This window comes from Chaetodon auriga, chromosome 13, assembly GCF_051107435.1.
Source record: "Chaetodon auriga isolate fChaAug3 chromosome 13, fChaAug3.hap1, whole genome shotgun sequence".
Lineage (NCBI taxonomy): Eukaryota > Metazoa > Chordata > Actinopteri > Chaetodontiformes > Chaetodontidae > Chaetodon > Chaetodon auriga.
The window spans coordinates 22,556,753-22,584,331 of NC_135086.1; the positions used below are offsets into that span (position 1 = coordinate 22,556,753).

At 40.5% G+C, this 27,579-nt stretch overlaps 1 protein-coding gene across 2 annotated transcripts; it reads left to right on the forward strand.

Moving 5' to 3' along the window:
- Positions 1 to 27,579, forward strand: LOC143330319 (aryl hydrocarbon receptor-like). 2 transcript variants are annotated; one of them, XM_076746798.1, is made up of 11 exons: positions 1 to 451; positions 6,607 to 6,797; positions 18,761 to 18,867; positions 20,302 to 20,391; positions 20,881 to 20,995; positions 21,162 to 21,286; positions 21,500 to 21,705; positions 21,856 to 21,965; positions 22,526 to 22,667; positions 22,872 to 24,606; positions 25,265 to 27,579. In XM_076746798.1, the coding sequence occupies exons 1-11, from the start codon at positions 393 to 395 to the stop codon at positions 25,265 to 25,267; spliced, it is 2,883 nt and encodes a 960-aa protein (XP_076602913.1). In that variant the 5' UTR covers positions 1 to 392; the 3' UTR covers positions 25,268 to 27,579. The 2 variants fall into 2 exon arrangements, with proteins under 2 accessions (XP_076602913.1, XP_076602912.1); XM_076746797.1 differs by having other exon boundaries at positions 25,268 to 27,579.

The following is a 27,579-nucleotide window of genomic DNA, read 5'->3' on the forward strand; positions in this document are numbered from 1 at the left end:
CGAAGTGACTGAACGGTAATAAGGCTGCGTTGTTTATCCAGAGGTGAAGGGTTGGACACAGGCTGAATTCTGCGCCAGACTTTTCTTAGTTTCCCTGTCCTCCCACCTCACAAAACTTAGCAGCAGTATTCAGAGGTGCCTCAGTCTCCCCCTCTCTGCAGCGCCGGCCAAGGTCAGTGACAGTGACCGCCCACGGGAGTTGTCAACGCGGCACCAAACCTGCGCGGACCCCGGCAGCTTTCTAGCATGGGAATTTGACTCACTGGCCGAATAAACAACGGACCACCCACTGTCGCCGTATGGATGGGAGAAGCCTCTCTAACGGAGGAGTGAAAGAGCCACACAAACAGTAGCCTAACGTCAAGTTTGTGAGCATTAAACGAAGTGACACCATGTTGGGAAACGCAGGGTGTTATGCTAACAAGAAGAGGAAGAAGCCTGTTCTCAAACAGTAAGACTTGTCAGAGACTGTTGGCCTGAACACGGTTGTCTGACTTAAGAGCTTTTCTCTTTACTTAATGCATTCAGACTGCAGTATTTGAGGTTATTCTAATCAAATGTGAAATTGTATACTTAACGCGTTAAATATTGGAGTTAGTTATGTAGTTAACATTTCACATTGACCAGTAAATGCATCATCAATTGCAAGAGCCTAAGTTTGGGTTCACTGAAGTACTGTAAATTTAGATTATGGTGGGCAGTAAAATCAATTTGTAAGTCATGAAGTCAAATCCACGTCAGAGATTTTCGCCAAAACGATAATAAATCGACTGATGTCAACTTTATATGTAAAAGCAACAGATGGCAGAATGAGCCCTAATCCGGGTAGTGTGGTGCTGTGTCTTGCGTTCACGATTATAGTCTTTTCTGGTTTTGGTTTCCACTTTTGTGGACTACCTTAAGAATGTGTCTAGCTTGGATCTGGCATGGATATCTTGCCCTCGCGCATTAATCACAATCAAGTCGGAGAGTCGGCTGCTGCTCTCACGCGATGCTCCGAGGAGGGCGGAGGGCGGGAGAGGCGAGGGCCCGCGGGCTCAGAGTATGTTATTGTAATACGATACGGCCTCGCGCTCCATGGTTCTCGGATCATGGCTGGCTGTGTGGTGTGTGCGCCGTAGTGCCTGGTCCTGTCTCTATCCTTCTCTTGTTTCGTCAGATGTTCGTAATGTTTATTTCACCGCAAACCGTAGGATACCATGTAGTTAGAAGTACGTAAATACCGTAATGCACTAAAAGTAAAAATACAACAACAGTGCAGTGCCTACAGTACAAAGCAAAGTTCGCTTTTAGTTTCGTAACGTTATTTAATCAGAAATAAATAATCAATTGAAAGCGACTGATACAGTAACAAACGAGACCAACAGCAACAACCACAAACATTAAAGTTGGAGCTTGTCCAGGGTCAGTCTGACTGCTGCATTATTGTATCTTGTGGGACTCTAAAATGCATTATGTGTCGGGTCGCCAAAAACGCGAATTGATCAGTGGTCTGGTTTATGAAATGCCAGAAAATAGAGAAAAATGGCCATCACATTTGTAAACATGTTGATGTCTTCAAATATCCAGTAAATCCACTGTTGGATACCTGCCCAGCACCAAATGACAGACAATGTAGCAATCAGCTGATGAACACAGTGGAGCATTTAGATGCTGAAAAGCCAGACAGTTTTCTCAGGAGTTGGTGGAGACCAAAATAGAGCTAAATTAAGTGTGAATATTGGACATTCATCAGTTAACCCAAAGTTTTATACTTAAGAAGGAAGCTTCATACTTGAAGTTTAAGTATCATACTTAAATATGATACTTGATTAATAGTATATAGTTACAGTGGACTACTGTCAATTAAAGGCACATTTTCTTTCAAAGCTAAACCAAAGACCCCACCCCCAGTCACAATCCAGAATACAGGAATGGGTGCTGCTATTACTTTTGGATTGATTGACATTTCTTTTAATACAGAGATTAACTATAGACAACAAAGCAAATCCAAGTAGGGTTTGTTTATGTAAGTAATGTAAACATGCAGCAGTTATCATACTTTAAAAACTGATAACAGTACTACTATACAATGATTTTAAATCATATTGTTAAACACACATGCACTGAGTCAACAGAGTGTAGTACTGTAAATGCCCTGCTTATAGTGATCCGGCAAAGAGATTGTTGCCAGTGTAAATCCCAAAATAAAAAGGTGGGCTGTGTGCAGACGTCTGTGTTTCTGGTGATGTGGGACTGCAGTGAGGACTGAAGTTTCCTGGACGGCCAGCTGGGCTCAGCTGCACAAAGGCACCATTGAGCCTGACTGTAAAAAGCTGTGGTCACTACACAGGGGCATTCCATGGCAGAGCTAGCCATCCAAATTCTCTGTTTTATTACCCGAATGCCTTCTGTGTTTGTTGCCAATTTCCTTTGCCCTGCATTGCACTATGTTATTCAAAGTGCACATTTAATGTTTTCTGCATACTAGTTTTTAGAATAGATCACGTCTTCCACTCTCACAGCAACAATTTTCAGTCAGTTTGCAAGCAAACTTGTTCTAATGCATTTTCTAGTGAAACACTGAAGTTCCAGTGTCAAAAATGCACACACCCACATAGTCTCCCAAACTCACAACTAAACAAGAAGAACTAACAGTGATCTACTGCATTGCTTTTGCTACATCATCTTTGTGTACCTGCAGTGCCAGTGATGGCACAGAAACTTAATTTGGAACCTTCTTTTTTATCCCTTCTTTTGTCCTTACTTATTCATGTACTGTGCTGCTTTTCAACAGTAGCAGCATTTGTACAGATTAGTGTGAAAGTATAGGTTAATTATAGTGTATAGAGCACATTAAAGACCGCCTTCCCCACCAATAGAGTACAGTGGTAATACATGTACTTAACTCTGAGTAAGTGAATTAGTTGTATGCTTTACAGTGTGACTGTGCATTTGTATTAACAAGCAATGGTTTTCTTAATAAGAAGGGACAATATATTTCACTGGCAGAAGTATTTCTAGCACAGTAATCTAAAGGGATTGTGACACACTCTCACAGGCAGACGTGCTGATAAGAGGTTTGGCAGAACACCAAAACACTCCCAGTGAACAACAAAGTTGCCCTTTGTTCTTTGCCCTTTGTTTCATTTTCAAACGTGAGTCCTTACAAACATCAGACAAACACTTTTTTATCATTGTCTAACACTCATGTAGGAAAAATGTCTCCATTTATGACATATATACAGTATACATGAGATATTACCTAAATGATGAGTGTGTTTAGCAAACGGCTGAAAATAGAATCATTAATACTGTAGTTTGTTGTGTATGTTAAAGCCGTGTTGGAATATCACAGTTATATTAATGTAGCCAAAAGTAAAACTGGTTTTATTATTGTTGTACTGTATCATTGTTATCCGATCCCATTAACATATGAAACTGAAATGTTTCTCAATCAGTCTAATATATCATTGTGTCTATCTGCATGGTGGAGCAGGGTAAAACAAATGAGGCAGCTGTTGCTCAGGTGGTAGAGATGGTAAGTCATTAAAAGTGTGATTGGAGGCTTGATCCCTGGTTATTCTTATTCTCATGTTGAAGAGCCCTAAAGGAAGACACTAAACCCCAAATTGCTCCTGATGTGAACGAGTACAGGGAAAAAGTTGTTGCTTTGTACAGAAGGGTCTGCCAGATGAATGTAATGTAAACAGTGGCTCAGGCTGGGTACTTGTGATTTTTACTCATTCTAACAGATGTGATTTTTCTTGACGATAGCGTAGAAGGAACCAGTGTGCCATGCAACAGAAGAGGCTGCTTCCCAGCATATTGCCTAGATGAGAAATTACAGTCCAAACCAGTCCCAGAGCTCAAAAGAAAAAAGAAAAAAAAAAAAAAGCTTTGGTGCAAACCTAACCTGAAGCCAGTGTTAAAAAGTTGGCTTCCAAGAGTTTGTGGCTTGCTCCCTCCCAGAGGATGATACTTTCAATGGACTTCTCACTTCTCACAGAAACGTCTGCATCCAATTCTCCAATGTGTATCCGCATGTTTCAAACACTCATCCACAGCCATAGTCTCTCCAGCATACACTACTTCTGTGTCACGCTATTGCCTCTGCATAGCTCTAAAAGTTCCTCTGGATGCAGCGGATTTTCCAATTTATCGGCAAAATGATGCCTCAGATTGTATCTGTTCTTGATTTTTGTGTTCAATCGTGACGCTTTTTCATTTTCTTTTGTGCTGTATGATGCAGCTCTAGAGCAGCATTCAGTATCTTTTCTGTGGAGTGACAATGAGTGTTTTTCTCTGAGCATGAGCATAAAGTAAGAGAAAACCAAAAGTTTGGATTGATTGCAGAATGCTTTGAGTGGTCTTCTCTGTAGGATATTGTTGAATACAGCTGCTTTTGTTGAAAGCCATTCATCATTTCTGTTCTTGTACATTTATGTACAACATATGTTATTGAGTTCTCTATCCCCCTCTGTGCGGAGAGCTCTTTGTAGACGAGCCTGCTTTTGTAAACTGTCCTACTTCCACTCTGTGTTCGTCAGCAGCCAAACATGTGTATGAAAAGCACGCTTTTCATACTTATGAGCCACTGAGGCGTCCTTGTGGATCTGGCAGATGCTTCACCTACTTTGAACAGACAAATGTGGCTCAGTGTCACCACAGCAGACTGAGTGCAACATGGGCTGCCTTGACTCTGAGAAAAGGGGTGTTTGGGTTCCAGATCTGCTCTTTAGCCCTTGAGATAAGGAATCCAAACAGGAATGGAGGAACAAGTGTCCTGATGTCTGCTGCTCAACCCCGTGATCCATAGCAAATTAAGGTAGAAAAAACAGTTCTGAATGCTGGCTTTTGTCTACTATAGGGATTTCTTGAGAGTGAGATCAGTCCTGTTCAGCACAGCTTGGGTCTGAAGCCAGCAATCAAGTTTAGGCTGCATTCCCTGCAGACTATTCTGTGGCAAAGGAGAAAATTTTATAACCTGTCATTTACCAAAGTTTCAGGAAAGAGAGAAATTTAAGGAAAGCTGGCCTGGTAGAGGGAGGAGTTGATAACTGCAGAGATGCTGAATTGTTTTAAGAGGGAGTTTTGATGCGTCGTAGGATTAATCATTTTCCCGCCCGTTTGAGGATGTGTGCGTGTGTGTGTTTACTGTGTCATAATTGTAAAATATTCATACTCAGGAGACATATCATTCCTCGTTCTTAGATGTATACTTCTGAAGTGGGTGTCTTCTTAAAACTCCATAAAGGTTCTTTACATCAAAAGTCAAGTGTAGTCTATATGAATATACAGGCTTTTTCAGACTTGAAAGCTGCAAGCTGTCTTTAAGTGTGTGTCTTTCTCAGCAGGTGTGTAATGGAGGAATGTCAACAGTGGACTTGTGTGTCGTCCCCATTGTTCTTTTTCATTGACACTTGGTTTCACTCCCAGTGTAGCATGTGTGTCTGATTTGTGAGTAATGACATGTATTTCCAGCAAGCCTTGTGAGTTTGTATTTTGCACTGGAGTATGGGTGGTCTTGAACCCTTTTGCCCCTAAAGTAAAAGTCAAGCAAAGCAAATAAATCTGCTGTCATGGTAGAAACTGGTTTCCATTTTGACAAACTGCACGAGTAGCCAATGGAATGACTTGTGGTAAAAGTTGTATATTTTGCATGTCGGTGTCTGTACAATTTATTCTGGGCCAAAGACTGTTTCCATGAAAACAAGCTCCACTCTGTATTGATTTCATGCTTTATAAGATAGAGAGTGGACTGGGACTTCTTGCTGTTCAGACCAAACTGACTGGTTCATCTTTCTCTAGATGAACAGCTGTGATGATGGCAGGACTTTATTTTCAGACAGGTAGTTAGTAGCTGGCTGTTTTATTTAGGTAGAGTCGAGTGCAAGTAATAGACAGTCCACCCCAAGAAAATTTAGGAAGCATATTTATTTGTTTTACGCTTATCACCTTAATAGCTATTTATTGAGACTTCAAGGATTAAGGCCGTTAAGTATGTCATTCTGTTTGTGTTGCTATTGATAGCTCAAGCAGCTAAATTGCAGAGCTCTCAATGACATTATTATGGCTAATGTATCAGATATAAAAGCGTCTGCATTTTTCAGGTAACTTACAGCATTACTTTAGTTTGACATTTTTGTATTTGCTAAATAGTGTGTCATCGTGTTATATGATCTTTGTCTTCTTTTCATGTAAAACCAAGATATGTGTGTGGGGCTTGGTATATTTCTATCGTGTATTTCCATTACTGTTCCAAGCTGAATGATGATTGTTGTGTTGGCACAACTGTGTGCTCTCATGAGGCTTTGACAGCGTTCCTCCATCTAACGCTCATCATGAAATCTGATGTACTGTTGACTCACCTAACCTTCAGTATTTATTAGTCACGTTTACGGCTGCCCCTTTCCTTCTTGAGTAAGTTTGAGCCCGCTTGCAACATTGTTAAAAGTTAATATGGCTCACATTTAATTGCCATGTATCACACTGCACCCCACAACAGATGGCATGCTGTGGCAGGGCCGGTTAGCCAGGCCTGAGCTGATTCAGTCGTGGTCCACAGTCTTGATTACAACACATTTAACACTTGAATAACCATATTTCTTTCTTTTTGCTCAACAGAAAGAAGCCCTGTGCAGGTAATGATGTCGTTAAATCAAATCCTTCAAAACGCCACCGGGATCGGCTGAATGGGGAGCTGGACCGGCTGACGGACCTCCTGCCCTTTCCTGAGGAGACTTGCTCTCGTCTGGACAAACTGTCAGTCCTACGCCTCAGTGTGGGATACCTACGGGTCAAGAGCTATTTCAAAGGTGAGGAGCAGCCTGCATCGTATACCAGCCAATTCTCCTAAAATTTTCAACATGAAACCAGGTCAGAAAAATGTCAACAGTGACTGCCACTGAGTCAGGACATGAACCTGAAACACCAGTTTTTAAGGCCCATCCTGATAAGCCCATCCATTTCCATGCCTCTACGTGACACTGTTATATGAACTTCACACTTCTGTTTAGATTGACACAACATAACTGCTCATTCAGAAGAATTGCATATCAATGTGTTCATACTTGTCTTTTGTTCTGTTGGGACAGAAGATTAGTTTTAAGGCGTGTGCATTGTTTCATAGTCTTCTTATATCCCATCTGACAACCGAGGAATTAGGACAAAATGGATTACGGTATGGACTCAAGCTTGGGGAGAGTGAGTCAGGAAGAATTAAAGCTTGATAAATCGGCAAAGCAAAATTTGGGAAAGTAGGCCAGCAGTTACATCGTTGGAATGGGAACTGATTTTGACAGGTATGAGAAGCATGTTGGAATCTGGTTTTAGGAAACAACACATCCTTAATACTTGTAATACTTACTCCACCCTGTCTTTAAGCAACACCGACTGCAGTCACTTTGAAAACAAAATATGAAACATCTCCTTCAAGATTAAGTCCTCACTGCAGGCACCCTGGCTTTGAAAACCTGACAAGTTGTGTGTGTGTCAATTATGTATGAGTCACGCATATAATATCTCCACCACCTGCAGATGATCATTTTCTTTGAGTTAACGACATTTTAGCTGAGGTGCTAGCAGACAGCCTGGTTGCCTCTGGCTTCACTGAGGTTGTTACAATTTATGTATCTTGTCTCTGTTGCTTCGTGGTACATTTTTTGTTTTGGCTATGTGATCTTGTAGTTACGCTCGACATGTTGCTTTAAATCTGTGCTTTCTCCGTCAAAAAAAACCCTCTGAATCTCTGATGAATTATCGCTTAACTTGCTAACCAGAGAAATACTAATGAAATGACTTCAACATTGGCATTGGTTGACTACTATGCTAGCAAGGATTTTTTTAATCAAAGAATAGAGATGCACTGAAGTAGAGCCATGTTTATAGTCATAGTATTTTCATTTTAATTAATTTACACTTATTTACTTTGTGTAAGAGGGTTCTAATACATTGTAGCAGTCATCCTTCTATAATGCATTTAGTGCGACCTAATAAGCACCTGTTATTACACAGTTAGTTTGTACATTGCTCACAATTACACATTGTACATTACAGACTGTAATACCCTTGTTAGCCAAGTTGTTTGCAGTATGAATGTCCAGTATGAATGGACGTGTTACATGCAGTCAGAGGAGTTGTGACATTCCAGTGCTCCTTGTTCTCACAACCCTTTGCCTTCTTTTTTGCTCTGTTGGTGAGATAAGCTGAACACACTGTACAAGTGCCATCATTTTAGATAGTAGTTTCCATAAACTTAACACGCCTGCATTTACAACTTGACTTTTCTAATTTATGATAAACTCTCCCCCAGCTTTGATTACCCACTTTAAGCAATTTTGCTTTGTGATATGTCTGTTTGTCTACTGACAGGCCGTTGGGATAAATATATGGATACCTCTTTTCTATGGATGTGTCCTAGATGTCTCAGACATTGCTTTTAATTAATATGCTGCTGGTGGATACCAGGGAACATAATGCAAATGTTGTTTTGATTTATACAGTTATAGCGATCCATGTATGATATGTGTTTTATAGATTGGCCAAAAATGACATTCAATTATTCAGTCTAAAAAAAATACATTGGTTCGAAACACTCAAATATCTATTTTTGTGCATATGTCCAATTGGTGCCGGTCCACATATTATTTGATTATGGACCCTATTTTCCCATGTTTTTATGCCCAAGTGACATATGGAGAAAACAGTTTTTAAAATTTTCCGGTATTTAGCCAAAGCATTGCAGCCATGAACCACAAAAAGTGCTATAATGTAATCCATTTTTGCACACTGTCAATGTACGCCCACTAAAAATGTTTGTTTTTGCCACTGACAGGCTCAGACTGTCATTCTAAGTGTCTGGCAACATTGTGGAAAGGATCCCTACAGAGACAGACCTTTTTTAAAGAGTAAGATCCCGTTTGTTTAACCAAAAACAGCAGCTGTATTGCTCTCGCCAAAGCCACCAGACTCCATTCACAGAAACAGTAATTTTATCATCATAAAACACTCTTCATTCAAATGCTACAGAAACAAAATAAAACTCACCAAAACTTTCTTTGTTCGTTTTTTCACTGGTTTGGCTGAAATAAACTCTTAATTCACTGAATTGGGAGGGGAACGAGGAAGAGGGCGGACATCAGAGAAGCAGCGCAGGAAAACAGCGTGTAGAGCCAGAGTATTTTCACATCTGACTTGTAATTGTTTTTCAGCAGACATTATGACTGGAGGGACTTAAATATGTAAGACTTCAAGAGACATCCCCCCTCCAAAAAATAAAAAAGTTTTGTGACTGATGTAAAGTGCTGCTTTCTTCTTTTCCACAATCAAATATTTAAATGCCTTGATTTCTTTTTTTTTTTTTTACATTTGGAATATGTATATGAGAAGATTCTTTGTAATTGATTGCAATTGTTGAGTTTTAGTCTTAAACTGAATCCATTTATGCATGCGGTGTCAGGTCCTCTTGGTATTTTTTAGAATTCCTCATCAATCACAGATACTGCCCACCATATTAAAGTCCCATTCTCTGACAAAGTGAGATTTGCCCACACAACCATCCACAGAGAAAAGAGAAACTTTTTCTCTGCACCACTGGGTTGGTCAGCTACCTGTGTTTCCAATATCAGGCTGCCTTTCCAAAATTACCCCCACCCAAAAATATTTCTTCATATTTCACATGGAAAACATGAAATTTCAGTTTAACTGATTAAACTAAAAGACTAAAAGTCTACAATAGTGGTGCATTCATGTGCAGTGTTGACATTTTTGCTCATGAGTCTGGTGTGAGATATTTAGTAGTCTTTGTACAATATCGATTTCCTTTGTAATGGTTTATAAAACTTGAAATATAAGTTTTAATTTTTCAGTCATAGAAAATTTGATGGGTTTCCTGTTTGTGTAACTACATTGCAGACATCTTCCTGCAGTTACTCAGTGTTTGTGCCACTGCTCGTCTCACTGACACTCACTCGATGACTCTCTGCTGCTACTACTACTCCTCATCAGCTGTATTTGACATCTGGGGTAATTAGGTACACTCAAAAGACAGTCTGTGCCCTGTAGCAGTGGAGGGCAGGATCAGAATCACATGTCACATCACACTGTCCATGTGCAGTCCATCACCCCATCAATACTGCTGCTTTGTCACTGTGTCTGTGCTGCCTGTAGACCATTTTGCAAGTTTATTTCAGTCACTCACCACCAGTAACCACTCAGTAACTAGCTGTCAGCAGGCTGCTAGAACAGGAACTTTGTTGTATCCTTGAGAGCATTAATAAATGAGAAAACAGTAGATGAGAGCAGTTCGAAGCATGTCAATAACAGAATCTACTCTGTGTTTCATCCAGCAGTTTAGACTGCTGTGAAACTGATCGAGTCATGCATGATTCAGTGTGCTCACAGGCCCTTTCATGACATTGACACCTGAGTTATTATGAGCATAAACACATTAACATATGCAGAATGTGGGCTGCATCTTACTCACATTACTGCCTTGCAGATTGTACACATGGGTCAGTTTATAAGCCATTAGGAGTGCTACACAGCCTTTGAAAACAGTTGTCTAATGCCTTCTGTGGCTCTGGAGTTTGTCGAGTCTCCTGATGGAATATTCAGACAGACAAAGTGATGTGGGTCAAGTCTGGGTCAACACACATCGGCCAACCCTTCTTCGTGACACTCAGACATGCGTTGGAAACACACTGACTGTGGTCAGCAGGGTTTTTTTTTTTATTAGGGATGTAATCTTAATTCAATAATGACAATGTTAGAAGTCATATTTCTGTTTGTCGGCAAAAGAAGAAAACTTAACTGGTAGAAATGTAATATTATTGTACATAATTATATGATTTAGTGATAAATTGTAGCTAACTACACTGCAGTCTTAAGTCTCTACAAACAGTAACAGGTTAACCCCCAATTGTAATATTACTGTTGCACCTAGTTTTATGACTATTGAGTATTGAATATAGATTGTGAATAAAGCCCTAATGATGTGGGACTTCGTCTTTGCTGCAGTTCGTAACAATCACAGTAATCATTAACCAGTGCAAATCTGGCATTCACATTATCTGTTCAGTATAAAGGTCATTTGTAATGATACGATGATATTAGTCCTGTCTAAAGGCAGCTGCAGAAATGATTAATGGGAGCTCTGTTAGCATTTTGGCCACAATCTGCTAGAACCACTCAGTATGGAGAATCATTTAAGCAAGCATTCATCCGAGGAGTGAATTTTGGATAGACAGTGAGATGAATATGGCATGTGGTGTGGAAAATATTTATGGTTGAACTTCTTATGCTGCTTTTGGCTGTGGTACAGGTGGTCAGATACCAATATGTGCCATGATGTGGATTTTGACATGCCGTTTGTTGAGTAAATCAGTGCAATGAATGAATGAATGAAGACAGACAGAGGCAGGATCTAATGATGAGGAAACCTTGGAGGAATGTTTGAGAAGGCTCTGACTTAATGTATCGCTGTATGATAAACTTCAGCTAAAACCCCACTTTCAGCTGTATCACGTTGGTCAGGATGAATTTTCACAATGTTAAGACAGATGATTGTTGTATAAAGCAATGGATTTCCAAACACAGACACTTTGCTGTATGTCTGCTCTCAGGGGTTATCTCAGTCAAAACATAGGCCAGGGGTGTGTGTTCAAGTGAGAACATGCCTAGAGTTTAAGATAAGGATCCCGTAAATCATTAGCAAAAGAAAAGGCTTTGGAAAAAAGAGCAAACATAAGCAATTTCAGAGGGAATGAATGAGATTTAAAGACCTGATAATGAAATAGGTTATTTATGGCTGCCAGCAAGCTGGAGGGTTTGCCTCATAGCGTGACTATATGAGGCAGTATTGGATATTTTGAAAGGCTTGCGGCTCACTGCTGCTGACATATTTGTGTGACGCTGTTCAAAACTTGAGAAAAATGTGGACTGGCCTTCCATGCTCATTGAAAACATCCAGGGCCTGTTAGTAATCATAGCTGATGTGGTAACACCATATCGTGTGCTATAATTTGATATAATTTGGTATTTGGGATATTTGAACACAGAGGGAGTTAAAAGGGCTAAAACAATGTTCTATCCTGGCAAACATTTGCAGCTCAGAGGAGAGAGTGTGTGTATGGGGCAGTCTGGTCTTGTTTGTTATTGAGTATAATAGTGATGATGGGTTCATTGTGAGGATACTTTTTGAACGATTTTGAACATGCCCTAAAAACCTCAGCATAATTCACCTGTCACCTCAGCATCAAAATACCGTATGGAGGAGAGGACATCTTACTGGAGTAACACAAGTTGCCTGTTGGCTCTTGATTCCTGACTCGTCTTTCAGTATATCGTGAGAATGCAAGAAACCGCTGGGAGATTTAATCATCTTTTCATTTTTTCCAATTTCCATTCTCTGTAAGGTTTGTCTCCCCAGCTTTAAACCACAGCGTTACATCTCCCTTCATAACCAGACTTTTTTCTGGTTCCCTGTAGGCCAGGGCCGAACTCGCCCACCAAGGCTTTCCATGACATTTGGAGTCTTCCAGAAATGCTGTTGTTTGTTTATGTGCTGAACCAAAATCAGCTGCTGTCCCACTCAAAGTTTGGTTCGGCATTAGAAACACAGAATATGTATTATTACTCTCATTTAAGGACGATGATTCAAATCTGCCGGGGCTGAATTTGAAAATATAAGCAGTGTTTTTATCCAGGACAGTAAATTAGCTTTTAGTTCTGATTAGATTTCCATTTATTTCCAGACTTTAAACATTTGTATTCATCTTCATCCAACAACAGCTTCAACAACAAGTACACCATATCTGATGTTTCCAGGGCTAAATTTAGACATCTTGGAGGCAAAGGTGATATTTCTGTCTCTATCTGTTGCCTTGCATGACTCCTTCCTTCTGACAGCTTTGACTGACCACCTGCAGACCGATGAGAATCATTTTAGCGAGGCACGTCTGACACAGAAACCTGTGCCCGATCCAGACCTGTTGATGTTACATTTCAGTTGGATAAAAAGAGCCCAGACAGCCAAAAATGGCTCAGTGTTAATTAAAAAAACAAACAAAATCAACAGATGCCCCCAGACTCCACCACCACCAAAACAAACATTGCGTCTTGAATAGCATATAATCACTGTTTATTTTGATCATCAAGGTCTGCTCATGGCTTTTGTGTTGCAGCACACAGACCTTTTCAAACCTACAGACCAGGCTCAAGGCTTTTTTTGGCCCTAAACAAGGCGCGATAATAAACACAGCAACAATTACCTATAATTGCTGAAAATAGAATTAAATGAGAGTAATAAATACCCGGTACAACTGAAACTGTTCTACAATAGAATTGTAAATGGAAAATGTACATAAAAGTAGGATTTTGTATCTTGTTAATTTAACATATTTTGTTGTAACACTTGAGATCCATTAACTTGCCACTGTGCAATAGCCCTTGTATATGCATAATAAGCCTTGGGCTGGCTGTGCAAACCTCTGTTTTCCATCCAAAGCTGCTCTTTCCGTCTTTTCCTTTACATGCCTAGATGACACTCTTGTCTGATCATGAAAAAACTCAGGCTGTTTCCTTCCCCTAAAGTCATGGAAGTAACCGGGGACATTAATCAAAAGACTAATGGGAGGTTGAACCTATGGACTGTGACCCAGTTCATTGGCTGTTTTTTGTTGCAAACACTGCCCTTTCCTGTACATCTGCGTGAGAACAGAGATCTCTCTACAGGATCTACTGGAACTAAATGTTTTCAAATCAAGATAATATTCCCCTATGCATTGCTGGCACGCTTTATACTCTCCGAATCTGGACGACTTCCAACCTGTGACAGCATTTCCTCTTTCTCTCCTTAGTTTCAGTGTGTCCCAGCTCCATGCAACATGCTAATACTTTGAAGTAGATGCTGTCTACATGCATATTATTTTAGTGCATTTCAATTCTTTTTTTCTTTTTCTTTTTTTGGTTCAGCTTCATTTTCATTGTTTGTAATATACTTCTCTATCATTTTCTATTTATTTGCTACCCCAAACACTGCCCAAAATAAGGCTTAAGCCAGTTATATCTGCATTTTATGCTCACTATTCAGTGCTCCTTTAAGCTGCGCTGCAACTACTCTTTATTTCACCTTGTTTTTCTGTACTTGTTTCTGTGAATAGACTGGGTTGCATGTGGACAAACTCCCGCCCCTCATACTTCTGTGGATTTCACTTAATTACCCCATGATGAAAAGACGTCAAATCCTTTAAATGCTACCTCATTCCCTGACTGACAGGGCTGTTGCTTGGAGTGAATCTTGCATCAGAAGCATGCTCTGTGTTGAACCAGTCCTATAATGGCCTACTTTCTGAAACAGGAAGCCACATTTTGATGCTGAAAAGTGGCCTCTGTGGGTGTCAAATTACACCATGGCTTGAAAAGGACTTGAAAGTATTGAAAGAAACTTTTAGGGCTGCTGAAAAATGTTTTGCTTGAGTGTGTGTCTTCACTGTCGAATATGTTATGCAGGCAGTTTTAGCCATCAGTTAGGAGATATAAATTCTATTTCTTTCTTTTGCTCTTTGTTTTATAGTAAATAGATGTCAAAGGCAAGCCTTACTACTCTCTAGGGGTTCATGGGTGTTGCAGATTAGTCTCTATGAAACACCACAGAGACCTGGGGTTTCTCCATAATTCATAGTTTACCCTACATAAACTGATTATTGTCCAGCTCATTCCACTCTGCTTGTGGTCCCACCATCAAGCCGCACTGCCTCCAGAGTGATTCCCTGGAGCCTACAGCAGCGCACTGGCCAGACTACAAGAGGTAACGCCAGAGTTGTCAGAGAATCACTAAACTTGTCTGTTAGACACCAGATTTGTCACTTATTCATTCATATGATTATTTTCAATGGCCAATTGTTCTTGTGAGTCCCAATTGAGAAAAAGAGGATGAACTGCAGTCAGTGACCAAGAGTCTTTGAATTGAACTGAGTGAGAAGAGCCTAATATCCACCTCTAAAGCAGACAGATGCTTCTCTCTCAAGCTGTCCACATGTACTGTTCACATTGCAAGTCAGAGGTCTCACCATAGCAGACTGCAGCTACACAAAAGTATGTATGTATCAGGAATGAGTGCAGACCTGTAATTGTGTCGGCTTTGGTTTATTTGTTTTTTATATTTGTATTTGTTTATTGCTACGTTTCCAGAGCCAGTTGTTTATGTTCTGTTTGTGTTGACAACACTGAGAAAAGAAGGCTCAGAGGTGCAGATGTGAGTTTTGTGATCTTTCAAATATTTTCCCACTGCAAACTTCCCCTCTCTGTGACTGTCACCCTGTATCAGGAGTGAATAAAATAATGTGAACTCAAGCAATTTAATTAATTTATCCATCTAGGGCTGCATATGTATTTTCTCGTAAATCTCCCATATTTCTTTGACTTTCTAGAAGAGAAAAAAAATGCTGGCTGTAAGCTTTTTAAAGGCCTATTCGATGTGTTTACTACATTCCCACCAGTATGTAGAGCATTAGCTATAACATCTAGTAACAAGAAGTCACTAAAAAGGCTAAGTTTGTGCAAATGGAAGGAGGCTTCAGTCAAAGTCATGCATTTTGTAAAATATGCCACATGGACCTTAATGTATCACAGAGAGAAAGGCGACATGAGCCAGCATGACAAATCTGCCGAGTATAAACACGCCCAAGAGGCGCAGAGACATGCTCTGCCAATGACTGTTTATACTATCTCTGCCATCCATTTTCATAATCACCCTCTCTTACCAAATGTGTCTCTTGCCAGTAGCTTCTCTCTAAATCACAACTGAAGCACAGTGTGTAAGTTATGTATACATGTCCTTCAAGTAATACAAAAATAAACTTAGTGCTGAATTTATGTGATTTCATTGACTGTATATAATACAGAGATGTTCGCTGCTCTTGTTTCAACCAGGTATCTGATTCTGACCACCTGCACTAAGTCACTTTTATATCCACGCTTTGTTTCTTCTGCCTGGCCAGTCTTTGATGCAGATACAATCATGTGAAATAACTCGAATAACATTGAAAAAAAACGTTGTGCTACAACATTTTGGTCACCTGTGAACACCCCTCTCCTGCTCTGTGAAGATGGTGTGTATGCTTGATGTCGGTGGGAATCTGTGTTTTTCTTCCTTCGCTGCCCCCCATAAACTTACATGAACGTCTTTCCAACCTCTGGTCAAGCTCTGGCCAAGTATAATTAAACATATTTCTCATGCAGCCACACTGACAACTGTTAAGTGCTCACGAACAACTCTGCAGTGCCATAAACTGTTACGCTGTTAGTAGTGGGAAGAGAGGGGGAGGGAGAAAACGATGCAGTGTTCACCACTGGGGAAGAAATCTAGCATGAAAACAAACAGATGGCCACAAAGAGGTCCTATTATGCATGCAAACAGCAAAGAGAGAAAAAAATCCAACAGGAATGTGGTGGATTATCCAGATTTGGGCTTGAAGTGGCATGGTCTACGTTTGCCTGTGTATGTTTGGCAGAGTGTATCTATGTTTGATTTTAATTTTCATCTGTCATGGTTTGTTTGTGAGAACTGCCATTCACTGATCCTGTATTGGCTGCACATGTAACTCACATTTTATGATAATAGTGTTTGTTTGCGTGGATTACATTGTGTCTTAGGCCTGCAGCTTTGTTGGGTGTAGATGTGCAATAGTCAGGCTGTGCAGGTGTGGGTATTTGTGTAAGCACTGTCTGAATAGTAGCTGAGTGGCGGTAAGTATGTACGTATGTGTCTGGGTTTGAGGGGGAGTGTTCAAGGGCCCCTTCCCTCTTTAAAGAAGTTGCGTGACAGGACTGGATCGACGGGTTGGGAGAGGCCATATCCTGGGATTTTCCTGTAGTGGCCGTCAAGATAAGGGAAGTGCTCTTGTTGGCTGTTCCTTAACAAAACCCCCCAGGGGCAGATGCACGAGGACAGAGTGTGTTTGTGTGTGTTATTTTTGTGTATGTATTGTGTGTGTGCAGATATGCAGACTGCCAGATCAGTTCTCTTCTGGCGGGGACCAACAATTGAAGCTTGACTCAAGCTTTGCTTTTTTCTGCTGCACACTCATGGTCTACAATTCAGATTATGATTATAGATCAAGAATCTTGTCCTGTATGACCACCAGTTTCAAAATGAACTAAAAGCCAAAAACAGGCTAGCAGCATGTTATCCATAGCCAACATATACTTACTGTTAGCTGTGGGTTATTCAGGCTTAAAGGTTGCAACGCAACCATGTTCAACCAAAAACATGGAAGATAATTCCAATGTTAGCTTCTCTTTGGACAATAGCGTAATTCTTCTCAGTTTGAGAAGCAATCAAAACCTGACATGACAAATAATGACGAACACTGAGATTGACAGCACTGGCAGGAGATGCCAAGGTAAAGCCAAAACAAACAGTGCAACTGAATAGTTGTATTTGGTGTAGGCTGTCATTCAGTTTGGACATGCCAAGCAGTGCCTGAGTAATATTATTAAAGTGATGCAACTTCTGCCTACGCTGGGAGTTTGGTTATCATTTTGCAACAAAAGTATCTCACACGCCTTGATATAAGTAAAATACTGCTTTTGTTCTCTCTGCAGCTCAAATGAATGCTAGTGTTGTCCTGTTACTTCAGGTTCTTTAAGTCACAGGACTGCTCAAATGGTACAAATGAAGGTGAGGACTCACTAGAAAAGTTTGAGTACAGCCATTTATGTGATTGGTGGGAAGGCCTCGTTAATGGCCTAATTATGTTAACAGAATCAGAGTGTCTATCGCCCTTAGAGAATAAAACTGCTGTGCTTACCTCAGACTTAATGTGAAGCACATGAAATAAGCCAAGTTCTCAGCCATCTCATAGTTTATTTGACTTTTTACTTCTAAATTAATGAGCAGGCAAGCTATATACTGTACTTTACATGTGGATTGTTGAGACAATATAAATCACATGTCTAAAGGCAAGATGCAAGATTTGATGCGACTATCATGGGAGAAGTAAAGTGTATTAAAGACCCATTATGTATTCCCTTGCTGCATATACAGTACAGTACAGACAGTTACGAGCCCAGAGACCGCTCATTCATTACAACCAACAAACGTGAGTGTTTATAGAATGTCCACAATGTAGTTTATAATTAAAAATGCCAAGACATATTTTATTTCAGTGAAAATGACAATAAAGCCACATTTCAGACATGATTGTATATCTTACTAAGTACTGTCTGACTGTGATTATGGCTGTCTACTTTGTAATAGTGAGTGGTGATTAATAAGAGGGAGGAAGAAATTGGAGTAGAGGAGATAAATTTTTTTTTGAGTTTAAGTACTTTATAAACCACATTATTAAAATCAAGTTTAAGGGAATCTTAATTCTGTTGCAAGTCTCAGATTTTGTACAGCTAACACCTGCTTTAGCTTTGACAGAAGGTACTACGGTTGTGTGCAGTCTTTCAGGTAATGTTAAAATGTGGATTTGTGTATCACCAGTCTCTAGCACAATTCTGTTGTGTTGAAGTTTGAAAGGACTCGGCTCCAGTGATAATGGAGCATTTGCAGATCTCAGAAATGTCTCTTGGTTAAAGAGATATAACTACAGTATAACTACAAATATTACGTTTCCTGGTAACGCCTACAGAAAAGGGGTGCGATGCCTCCTACCTAAGCCTTTCATCACTTGAAGTCCTGATCACATCACAGCTATAAATGCTGAAAACCTTAAAAGAATTTAATGTTACGTCTGCTGACCCCTCTTCTGTTTTGTCACCTTCTGTGCAGCGACCGTGAAGAACAGTAACAGCAGTCTGACGTTTCCCAGCGTGAACGGACAGAATGGGAACAACATGCACACTGCAGGCTTCTCTGAGGGGGACCTCCTGCTCCAGGTATGAGACAAGTCAACTTTAATGTTATTGTTGCGGTCACCTTAGTTCAAACTGAGAATTAGCCACATTAATCGGACTACAGCATGTTTTGGTGTTACACCCTTGTTATAATGTGCAAGTGCCAACCAAAACCACAGAGTGCCAATCCCATGAGTCCAGCTATTCAGGTGAAGCTACCTTTAATCCTTTCATGAGAGAAGTGAATGACAGGTTGTTGCAAATGCATAGTTTATCTATTCATGTACAATAGGGCTGCTGTCACTGATAGTCACTGTTCACAGACACTCCAGTCTGCAACTTCACTTCCATACACACTTCCAAACCCCAAAGTTTCACAGAATTGCATTAGATAAAATTGTGCTAACTAAAGAGTAATAAAATGAAGTACTGAAGTAAGTTTCAAATAAAATCAAGTTTCACTTTTGGTTTGGTATCTATCTCTTACATGCTTTGTCGTTTAGTCTTTAGTCAGCGCAGAGAGTAAATGTCATTTACATGTGAACAGCAAAGCTAAGCAGTATCACAAAGCAGATCAGGTGATGTGCATTTACCCACTCAGATCGACTTCCAACACTGTATAAGGCTGTACAAGGGTGTGAGCCTGGCATTCACATTTACATACCATTTATATTAACCCTTACATTTACATTATATTTACATGACATTTACATTACCTTAACATTTACATACCATTTACATTAACCTGACATTTACATACCATTTACATTACCTTTACCTTTACATTTACATACCATTTACATTTACCTGTACATGTACATTTACCTTTTAACCGCTTCAGTGAATGCTACTGCTGTACAATGAAGAAAACGTCCCATGGCCTGATTGATAACTGAACAGCCTGAGGCTAGCAGACTTTATTTATTTGTGCGCTAGTCATGTTGTGTACAGCTAATCCAGGTCTGTCCATTTAGGAAGAAGTTATGACAGGTAAGGCAACTTTTCTTAGTGCCTCTTGCCAAAACTCGGCCACGCTTGTCAAGTGCCCTGCACCTTGTTTATTTAGTCTCACTTGTCAGGGACATTTTCACACTTTGTTCTGCATTATGATTACAGCTGGTAGTGATTATGTGATACAAAGGGCCATTGAGAAGCAGCAGCTGTCGACATTAAGAATGTGCAACAAAGACATCAATAGACTTTCACAATTTTTTAGCGTTGTGGTCATTTTCAAAAAGAACAACCTGTTGCATCAAACTTTTCCCTTAAAAATGAAATGAAACTTTTTAATGAAACAAAGGTAAAAAACAAAGAGTAGTTTTTTCCTTCTTGTTACATAATGATTTATTTTACAATGTGTTTGTCCTTTACATACAATATATGCATGCCTCCTCAGTCTGTGTGCGTCAGTAACATACCTGACCTGCATGTACTCCAAAGCTACTTTAAGAAACTGACTGTCTGTTCCCTGTGCAGGCATTGAATGGGTTTGTGATAGTGGTCACGTCAGAAGGAACTGTCTTTTATGTCTCTCCCACGATCGAGGACTACCTGGGCTTTCATCAGGTGAGAAGCTGGCCTTCAAGGCCATCTTAAAGTAATATTAGATAAAATATTCTTTTGGTGTCAGACACTCATTCTTTGGCCAATTGAAAGGTGTCTGACAAAATCTGGTATTTTCTTCCTTGAATTCATATTATTTAAAGTCAACAGAGGGCTATTTAACATAGATGTGCTGTTCATACCATTTTGATATGACAAACAATTCAGTGACCCCTCGTGCCCTGTATGGAAGTGTATGCATCAGTAACAAGTTTTCAGAATATCAACAGAAGCTCGTTACACCACTCCCACAGTATGAACCACTCTTGAGCTGTCATTTCATATGGTCGCTATGCTCTCAACAGTCACGGTTTAGATAATAAATGGCTAAATACTTTGCTTCTATTTCACCACCAACATTTTGATAAGAGCTGAAGTCTGAATTGGTAAACACCTCATGTCCAAACGTCTTGAACTGTTGATGAACTGTTGTGTTCTCTCCTCTGCCGACAGTCGGATGTGATTCATCAGAGTGTGTTTGATCTCATCCATACTGATGACAGGGCCACGTTCAGACAGCAGCTTCACTTTGCTCTAAGTCCCCCAACTGTTGATGCAAGTGGAGATGGTAAGAACCGTGAGTGAAAAATCAGTTCAGGATTTTAACCCTGAGGTTTTGACTTGAGGTCTGTCTCCACCTCTCTGTTTGAATAAGACGTGAGTTTGACATCAGCGGTTCAAGGTTCAGTTAAATGGTCCTGATATGCACCATCTGATCCGACCTGTGTTCTCAGGCCTGCAGGGTTGTGGTACTGCAGTGATGTACAATCCTGAGCAACTTCCCCCGGAGAACTCTTGCTTCCTGGAGAGGAACTTTGTGTGTCGCTTCCGATGCCTTCTGGACAATTCCTCTGGATTTCTGGCAAGTACATTTTATAGTGTTTGCCAAAATGGAGGACAATGTGGCTTAATTACCTTTGCTTGAATTGAAAAACTCATCTAATAGACAACATTTCATGCAGTTCTTCTGAAATATTGGGAGTCATTTTAATAAACTCTTTATCCTTAAACTGTTTCCATGCCAAGCCCGTCAATATCTCACCCTTAGTTACTCGTGTTTTCTCACCTGAACCAGGCTCTGAAGTTCCAGGGGCGACTGAAGTACCTCCATGGCCAGAAGGTTTTGAGTGACAACGGGGCCTGTGACAAACCTCAGCTGGCACTGTTCAGCATTGCAGTGCCTGTCCAGCCTTCATCAATTGTTGAGATCAGAGCTAAAATGCTCCTCTTTCAAAGCAAGCACAAGATGGACTTCACGCCCCTGGGCATTGATAGCAGGTATAAAATAATTATTTAATAAACATCTTCCAGTTTTCCCACGTGTTATTACAGAATACTTAACTCTGACTCATTTCTTTAACTGTTGCTGGTTAACTGAAGTTTATTACTGCAGAACAGACTTGAATGTTTTTGTCTTTGTCTCTGCAGGGGGAAGGTTATTCTGGGATATTCAGAGACTGAACTGTGTCTGAAAGGTTCTGGCTACCAATTCATCCATGCAGCCGATATGATGTACTGTGCTGACAACCACATCCGCAGTACGTTTGCAATTTCAACATGAGTTCTACATCAAATGTTAATATTATTTGGCATTTGATGGTGATGCAACAACATCAGCATCAGTATCTACAGTTGCTTCTCAGTTGAAATGTAGAAAAAGCAGTTTTTAAGAAAATACATATGCTTTGTCATTGCAGCTAATAGCAGCACTTGTTTTACCTTGTTCTATTTGATTGACAACTCCCCAAAAGAGATGTCAAAACATCTTGATTGCCCCCTGGTGGCTGGCTGTGGTATCGGTCATAAGCCCCCGCCCCCAGGGATATGGGCCAAACTAAATAATCAAAGTGCACGTCAGATAAATTTTTCCCAACGATGGCTTCTTTCATTATAGGTAGTTCTTATCATGCTAGAAAGTCCAAGTGTTGATCTTTCTGTTACGTTTGGAATAATTATTTGCATTATTTGTTATTTGTAAATGGAGACGCTTCTGGTAAAGCAGTAAGAACTGTACATCAAAGTACAAGGTGAATAAACCATTTTTAAGAATAGTATAGTGATAACCTCTGATTGTATTGTTTTTGTCTTTATATCAAAGTGATTAAAACAGGAGAGAGCGGTCTGACTGTTTTCCGGCTCCTGAGTAAGTCGGGCAGCTGGGTGTGGGTGAAGGCCAACGCCAAGCTGATCTACAAAGGAGGAAGACCTGAATTTATCATTGCATATCAGAAAGCTTTACCGTGAGTGTTTGATCCTTAAGAACTTCACTGTCCGTGGCTCAATTGCTTGCTAAAATTCTGAAATTAGATAGTGATTGCACACTGTCAATCAGGATGAAACAATAGCACAGAATAACAACTCCTCAACAATGTTTCTTACTAAGCTTAATAAGACTCTGATCTTGGTGCCAGTAATGTAACGTTTGCAAATTTTGCCTGTTTCAGCAATGCTGAGGGTGAGGAATATCTACATCAGAGGAGGCTGCAGCTGCCTTTCACCTTCACCACAGGAGAGGCTGTCCTGTACGACACCGGCCCCACAGTGGACATCACACAGTTTCAGTTCAATAAAATGTTCAGCAACAATGACATGTACAGGGATGTGACCCCCGGCTCTCTGTTGGACTCCTTCCTGAAACAGGATGAAACAGCCTACACCCAGACAATTGACACCCCTCTACCTGTGGATCAGGTGTTCATGGACAGCCGGGCCCTGGTCAGCATTCCCAGTGAAAGTGGGAATACAGTCACAACAGGTGACGCTGCTGTAGTGAAAAACGAGGCCAAACAGTCAGTGATGACTATGATTGACAACCTGGAAAAAATGGCTCAAAATGGTGACCTCTGTTCAGTGTTGCAGAATCTTGACGTTGCTGATACGGAGCTGATGGAGTGGGAAAACACCCTCAAGAGATTAAGTCAGAATGAGGATCAGCAGAACAATGTCAGTTCTGAGCTGGACAGCATCCTCACGAATGACTTATTTGACTACATTGATACTGTTTTGTTCAAGGAGACGGGAGAAAGCTGTCTCGGGGACAGCCGGCTGCCTCCCGCCTGCCTCACAGCACTCAACAATAATCAGCAGGACGGCTTCACTCAGGCTGCCCATCTCTCAGCCACTGGACTCTGTGAGCCACAGCTGTTTCAGACACCGAGCCCTGACCGTACTTACTCTCCAATGAATGGTATCCAATTTCACCAACAGGAGTCTGCTCAGATATTCAGCAGCACCCAGAAACTCTCCCACCAGGCTCCCCTGACTCCAGCCAAGGCTAACCTGCCCCACCTTCAACATCTGCAGCTCCAGGACATTTTCAGCCTTTCTATAGAGATACCACAGCTCACTGTCCCTGATGCCTCAGCTGATGATGCCTCAGCCCTTTTTCAGTCTTGTGATCAGGCATCTATCAGCCACATGGTTTGCCCTCAGGGGATTTCTGGACAGACACAGTCCAGCCAACTTCTGCTGTGTCCTCAAAACAACTTCCAAGCTCCTGCAATGGCAGCAAATGGGCAGCTGCTCCAGAGCTCTGTTAAACAACCAAACAATGTAGGACCTGGTGTAATGGACATTTTGCCACCCCTGATTCCTTGCAATGACTTGACTTCCTCTAACACGCCTAATATTCCCATTCCCTTTGCCACAGCATGTCTGCAAGGAAGTCCCTCTTTGGAAACGCACAACCACCAGGTTCAGCAGTGGCCGCAGAGCCAGCAACAGAAGCTGCCTCATGCTGGCATCATGCAGAACGGACATGAGCTGAGACCAGCATGCCACAGCCAAACTTCAGAAAGCCAAACATTCCCACGTGCTGGCCTTTGGCCAAGGAGTGTCCCTGGACTGAACCACACTCAGCAGGGAGGGCTGGCATGTGGCCAGGATGCTACTCACAGCAGCTGCATGTTCAACCAGCACTTTTCCTCCAGTCCAGTAGGAGGCGACGTCCTGGCTTTCTCAAGGTCTTCGGGCCTGAGGGGGGCTGACACGTCTCTGGATCAGAGTCCGCCTCAAGGTTCCTGCTACTTCCAGTTGAGCCACAGTGAGCCTGTGGTGGGCACATCAGCCATCAACCAGGAGAACGCCGCCGTCAGTCCTGTCACCGCTCTGCCCAGCATGTCCTCCACAGAGCACACATTCAACATTCAGCACTACCTGGAATGCCACAGGCAGACACAAGTAAGCACGTCCCACTGTGTTCTGGATGAGTTCACCCAACAAGAAAAGTAGAAAAGGAAAAATTGAAGGACAAAGTAAATGAGAAATACTTTATTGTAAGGCCATAATTAAATGTAGTGTCAGCTCTGTTGAGTATGTCCAAGAGCCCAAAGAGACATATTATTCAAATTGCGTGTTTTGTCAGACCAAAAGATTTATTATTTACTATAATAGAGAAATGGAACATTGTCCACATTTGGAGAAGCTGGAATCACAAAATAGTTTCCGATCATCCAAATAATAGCTACATTTTCTGTCATCGGGGCTGTATTTGGTTACTTGACCAATTGTTCCAGTGCTAATTTAATTTGATAAAGAAAACACAGGTGAAAAACCAAAACAGAAATCTGATTTGGAAGAGGCAGTTGAACGTGACTTACTGCATCAGTGATTAATATCAATATGTCTTTATCAATTTGCATTTTCTTTATATTTTCCTTGCATTTTCTTTTAGCATTAAATTGGCTAAACTCTCACTAGTCATAAACAATTATTTTACATATTCTGTGTTTTACATTTCCATGTACTATTTCATTTTCTTTTTGTTTGTTTGCAAGAAACAGAAACAAAAATCTGTTTCCTTTGACCATATATCCTCTTTTCTTTCTTCTTTATTCAGTAGAATCAAAGAGTCTCCGCTGAATGCAATGGAATATTTGCCGCTCCTGCTGGTGATGTAACCATGAACCTCTCAGAGTAGAACCAAGCCATGCTGTTATTTCTCTTGCAACATATCCAGGAGGAGGGCAAAACACAGTAAAGTTTGCCTGTATCAGTGCTTATCCAAGATTCTCATACTGTATGTTTTGTATCATTCTGTATCCTATGTATGTTGTCCAGTCTGTAATGTTTAAAAGTTGTTTCCTGTCTGTTTTAGTGAAGATACATAATAATAACAATAATAATAATGATAATAATGAAGTATAAAGCCACAAGTGCGTTTCGCAGGATGGAGCTTGAGCCAGCTAGGAGGATTGGTCAAGTAAATCCAAATAGCCAAAGAAAAATATTTTATAAGGGAAACCAGTTGTTGTCACTTCATTGTTTTCAGCCAGGGATATTCATATATTTCCCAAGTCTAAACACCTAAAAATACACAAAATGAATGAATGAAATGAAAAAAAAAAATGAATAGGGGTTTTTTTTTTTTTATATGATCATTCTAAATTCTGAATTGGAGACTTTTTCAAAAAGAACTGTGTAAAGAGTCACTGTAAGTGAAAAACACAGCTGTCCCCTCAAATTCTTGATACAGATAAAATTTGGTTCAAAGAAACTTTAAATGTGGTTTATGTATGTTTTCGCTGTACTAGCTGTATTTGTGTCACCAGCTGCTTTGGCTCACTGAAATCGTACATCAGCCTGTGGCTCGTGTTTAACTGTGTGCAGTATAAATGTGCTTTAAAGGAGAATGCTTTCCACTTGGGCATGCAGAGATATCTCAGATCCCAATGTATGAGACCAATAATTAACATGTCAAGAATACGCAGAAGAAACCGCAATCAGGAAACAGCCTGTCTTAGGTTAGATTTACTTGCTTGCAGGTTAAATATATTCCTAGAACTTGCAGAGCTTCCATTTATTTACATCCTGCAGTGGTCAATGCAATGTGCAATCAACTGACTTTACAAGTTATTGAAGAAAGCCTGAGTCCACTATTCAACAAATGCTTGATGGACATCTTCAAACCTTTGAAATGAATCAGCCCTGTCGGCCCGTCCCTTCATTTGGAGGCAGCAGATGAATAGAAATGGCCTCCAACAAGTCTGCTGCAGATTTTACACCTGCTGTAAAACTCTGACCTTCACTCACAGGTGCAGGTCAGTCTGCAGCAGTCCTTACCCACAGGAACACCCGAAAATATATATTGCCTTATAAATTTTCCTGTGCCTTCACATCAAATAGACTGCTGAAAAGTGTCTCCATATAAATCCATTTGTGCCTTCTTGTATGAAGCATCTTAAAAGAAAATTCTCCCCAATCCTTCAGAGCTGTGCGACTTTAAGGGAAGCCATGTCCATGGGAGACGCAGTGTCCTCGCTGCAAATTAACAGGGTTTTATTTGTAAGTGCATTTCAAAGCTCTGATGAAGTTCTTAAAGTCTATTTTCCTTTACACAGACGTCCTTAACGATGGAAATAAGGGAAACACTTAACTTCAGCTGTTACCTGTCTCTTAACAGATGGTTTCTTTCATCGCCGAACGGGATGAAAATGTACCAAGCAGAGGATTTGCGATCAAGAATGTGGAGATTTTAACTGGCCAAACGTTCAGATGTTTACTCTGCTGTGTCTGTTTCCTGTTTGTGCTCCTCAGTCTATTTTAGCTGCATTTATCTCATGTTATAATATTCACACTACAAAAACAGCATTGACGGTTTGGATTAACATGAGCAAGGACAGCATTAACATGGCAGCTTTATGGTGTTCCTGCTGCACTGCGGGGAATCACTCAGTATTTTACTTTCCTTCAGAATCTATTGTCTATGTTTCTACAAGCACCTTTCAGTGCAGTGCTTAAAAATGGAAAAACAATCATCTTAAGTGAAATTTTAACAAAAAAAAAAAGCATCCTAGGGCACTGATTAATCCGGCCTCCTTCCCTGTAGTTGCTCATTGTTCTTTGTGGAGTGGACAGACGTGATACAGACGTGTCATGAGAAAACACCTGGAGCCAAATGTTTAAGTCACCTCTGTGTTGATGTTTTGAAGCTAACACGTACTTTCAGTTGTTATATTTCTGTTAACACATTAAGAAAAAAAAAAAAAAAAAAAAAAATCACAACTTCGGTTTAATGTAATCCATTTATATTTCACCATGTAATTATCATATCTGTAACCCCTATGTTAAACAAATAACCACCCTTTGTCCGCTGTTCAATGCTTTTTTCATAAATACATGTGTGCAATTATTCAAATTGTGTTTGGCTCATTT